This window comes from Penicillium samsonianum (assembly GCF_028829775.1).
Source record: "Penicillium samsonianum strain IBT 33392 chromosome Unknown utg000004l_segment0_segment0, whole genome shotgun sequence".
NCBI lineage: Eukaryota > Fungi > Ascomycota > Eurotiomycetes > Eurotiales > Aspergillaceae > Penicillium > Penicillium samsonianum.
This window is the reverse complement of record NW_026643262.1, coordinates 1,558,505-1,562,437: the sequence shown is the minus strand read 5'-3', so window position 1 is coordinate 1,562,437 and position 3,933 is coordinate 1,558,505. Positions and strand designations below refer to the sequence as shown.

General features: G+C 45.5%; 1 protein-coding gene across 1 annotated transcript; it reads right to left on the bottom strand.

Annotated features, from left to right (window-relative positions):
* Positions 1 to 977: 977 nt before the first annotated feature.
* On the bottom strand, positions 978 to 1,229 carry N7471_007513 (uncharacterized protein; the record flags this gene model as incomplete). The annotated part of the gene is made up of 1 exon (XM_057280232.1): positions 978 to 1,229. The coding sequence occupies one exon, from the start codon at positions 1,227 to 1,229 to the stop codon at positions 978 to 980; it is 252 nt and encodes an 83-aa protein (XP_057134492.1).
* Positions 1,230 to 3,933: the final 2,704 nt, after the last annotated feature.

The window sequence follows — 3,933 nt, the reverse complement described above, 5'->3', positions numbered from 1 at the left end:
TTAAGCCAGCGAAGCGCTATAGCCAAATTTTCGCACAAGACTGTGCTCGCTTTGCTGTAAATGCTTGCTATCATTGGGGCCATTTACGAAATTCACAATCTCAACCGAGAACGTTGTGTCGGAAGATTGCGAGTGTTGGTTATGTATGCCTCCCTAACCGCCGGTTCCTTATTTTGAAACTGCAAGCCGAGGTCGCCCTGAACCACCCACCTGGCACGTTCGATGTTTCAGACCCAGTTGATCCAGTCACACCTCGGGGAGAAACAAGAAAATACCAAGATGACGAGGATATTATCCACATCCAAAGAAGAAAAGTAGTCAAAAAAGAAGACCAAAAAAGAGTAAGAAATGAATCGTTCGTCGCTCCGGGACAAAACTTTTGTGAAAATTCTTAAACGAGGATTACGGCAATTACACCCTGGTTGGTCTGCGAGGTTGGCTATCTGACCACAATAATACACCGTAGACGACTTCAAACTCCCCATCATCAAAGGACACCACGCCCGGAATTCCACTTTCCCTATTTGCGACCTCTGAAATCAACTGCCATGATGAACCTCACATACCACCGAAACGGAATGTTTGACTGTACTCCAATGCCTGGGGGTCAGATGGTGGCTAAAGGACACAAGATAAAATTGGTTTGATCCCCACAATAGGTTCGCTCAGCCTACGAATTGCATTTCGACTGGAACAAATTCAGGGTGGAAAGATTATGTCCTTGAATATGACACGAAGCAATGCACAACCAGCATGGTCCACCAAGCCAGCCAGGTGCTGTGTTCAAATAACGGAGAAAATACAGCAGGAATAACATGAATGATGTTGAAGCTGGTTGGATTTATTGAGTTGAGTATTACTTAAAAGAAAGTGCTGCTGTGAGAGCGAGACACCTAGTTTGAGCCTTGACAGAGCGTCGCATGAGGGTGGACATGCCTTCAACTTTCCGGATCCGCGCCCTCCCGCTCTACCCTCCGTCAAGGATTGCCAGAATAATGGCCATTGATGGCAATGTCGCCGTAGAAGAAGACTCGGCCACAGCCGGGCTCGTTACACCGGTATCTTTGCAAGAAGGCGTCCCCGCCCACCACGGAGTTGCAATTTCGGTGGCCAACGGGGCAGGCGTAGTCAGCGTGCACCGAAATAAAGCAGCGGATAGGGGTCGAGATCACTGAGCCCGCTACCGGGATGTTTTGGACAGCCTTAACAAAGTCGTCCCAAAGGGTCATGTCTGCAACTCGACCGGTTGGATAGTTGAAAGCTTTTAAAGAATAAAGGCTAAAGTAGAGAGAGGATCGCTAAGTATAGTGAAATAAAGTGAAATAAAGCGAAGTAAAGCGAGATAAAGTAAAATAGAATAAAAGGGAGTGAGGTGAAATGAGGTGAAATAAGATAAGGTGGAGTAAGTGAGGCTAGTGGAGAAAAAGTTGAATTCGATAGCTAAACGAAGTGAAGTGAAATGGAGTGAAGTAAAGTGAAGTAAAATGGAGCGGGGGTATTACGAACCGACCTTTATACGGCCACGGTATGGGACGGGGGCGGAGGTCAGGCGAGGGAATAGCCTTACGAGCTTTGGAGCTAGACTTTATAGTAGGGCGATCTGAACTAGGCTTCCGCACGACCCAAAACCCAACCCAGTCTGGGTCTGGGTCGAAAGCTCATAACCCAGGCCCAACCCAGACCCAGTGACTGGGGCCCCAGAAAACCCAGTTTAGGCCCAGTTCGACCCAGTTTTTACATAAATAGGGGTCTTGGCGGGTATAAACCTGCAAAACCAGCAGAATTATATACATAATTAGCGTGTTTGTTTAGTTTGTAACCCAATTTGGGGCCCCAGACCCAGTACTGGGTTGGGTCTGGGTTTTACTGGGTCGTGCTGAAGACTAATCTGAACAAATGAAATAAGTCGGAGAGCTATTTACGGAAATCTAAAAATGTCTGGTATAGGTCAGTTCTAGGCTCGTGACCTTAGGGAGTTATAATGAATTATATAATAGAAGAGTATAAGTATTCTGGCATTAATTATACCTATTTGCTATCTTCCTAAAGCTTACCTGGCCGCCGGCGCGCCTACACTCCTATCTTAATAGGTTGGGTGTAGTACTATTAATTCACAAGCGATAGAGATCTAGACCACTAACGTTCCGTATCGAACCTAAGGCTAGCTATATACCTAGGTACTGTCCGAACCTTGATAAGCTATCTAGGCCGCAGATAAGGGGCATCGTAGAAAAAAGAGTACATGTAAGTTGCCTCTCGTTCTTATCTATCTTTTCCTCGGTCGTCTTCCGCTGATATGTTTTCCTCCGTGGACTAGATGAGTATCGGGATCTGGCAGATTTCTCTGGCTACTAGGGTATAGGGTTTTTACGGTACAATTATTGTTGCGTAGTGTTGGCATGGGACGGTGGGGTAGTGGAACAAGGACACACTACTCCAGTCGGGGATCAAGCAGTAGAGTTAGCTACTATTGAAGGTGCGGGGTTGAACAGCAGGCTAGTCTACCCGGTTCAACAATTCAATTGAGAAGGAAGAAGGGAAGGAGGAAGGTTATCAAGTCTGGCCTTACAATCTCACAATCTTGCAGTCTGGTTTTTCTAACTAGGAAGCATGACAATCGGACAATCGAGACAGGCCAGAAAAATAAACTTAGATCATGACCGTGATACATGAATGAAGTGATGCGATGACTTAGAGCTAAATACAGGGGCACAGTATGCTATGATCTATAAGCTAATACACTGTCAAAAAAAAGAGCTAAGACCGAGTACTGGATGAAGTATGCATAAAATACTTAACTAAAATACCATCAAGTCTACTAGTAGTTTCGGGACTGCGCCACCCACAAGGCTTGGCACACATGGGAGCTTTCTTATCTCAAAGTAGCTCGTTTCCTACATACATACGTATATAGGCAAGTCTCGATCTAGATGAAATTACCTTGGCAAAATCTGCCAGAGGCTAGCAATTGGTCCCAAATTCTTCCCCGAAAAACCATGAACCGTATCAGGTCTGACATTGATAACTATTTCATTCTTCCTCTGATCATAAATCCCACATGCCTGAAATATTTCCCCACAATTCGGGTAAACTAGATAGGAAATAACTGTGTTGCCTAGACAGAGCCGTTTACAAAGTACAAAGTAGGTCAGATATAAATTTGAGCCAATCAAGGCCGTCGGGCGTGGAACATTGAATTTTGGTTTGGTGGGTGCCCCCACACTGCCATGTGGACTAATTTACAAATGGGAAGTGATCATCGACTCGTTGGTTTTGCGGGGACGTTCTCATTGGACTGACCCTGTGCTTATTGACACCCGCAAAAGCTTGGGTGTTAGATATGTGTTTGCCTTTTGGCCTCTCTGGGGCTGTCTCAAAGTAGGCCAATGAGGGTAATAAGATCTAGCGATATCAAATACCGCGGATGGCGTGCTTGAAAAGTCAAATCCTCCAAGATCGCGAGGCGTTGCAAGTTCCGTACAATAGGGTTTATGGTACAATTCCCGTGGCTCCTAGTGTGATTGTCTTAGCGCGAGTAGTCTCGTAAGGTTAAGGGTCTGACTCTGATTATTCCTTGGTTGAATTTTAGCCAATCAGTTGTGTCTCGGCTTATTATCCCCGTTTCACATCATTTGGGCCATTTATCGCCTCTCGGATGCTTGCCGCATAAAGAAGCCCCGTAGATTCCCCATTTATCTTTCTTTCTTTCTTTCTCTCTCCCTCATTGTCTCCCACTAACCTCCGTACTCAATTTCAACCCTCACTGAAGTGGAAAATCATTCACTATGGAATAGCCCGATCTTCCTGCGCTTACCTAGAGCCTCAACCACACACACGACTAAGCAAGAGTCTTGATTCAAGCAAACGGTGTATTTTTGCATAAGACATTCCAGCGCCAGCCCGTTTTTATTTTATTGGCATCACGAAGAAAAA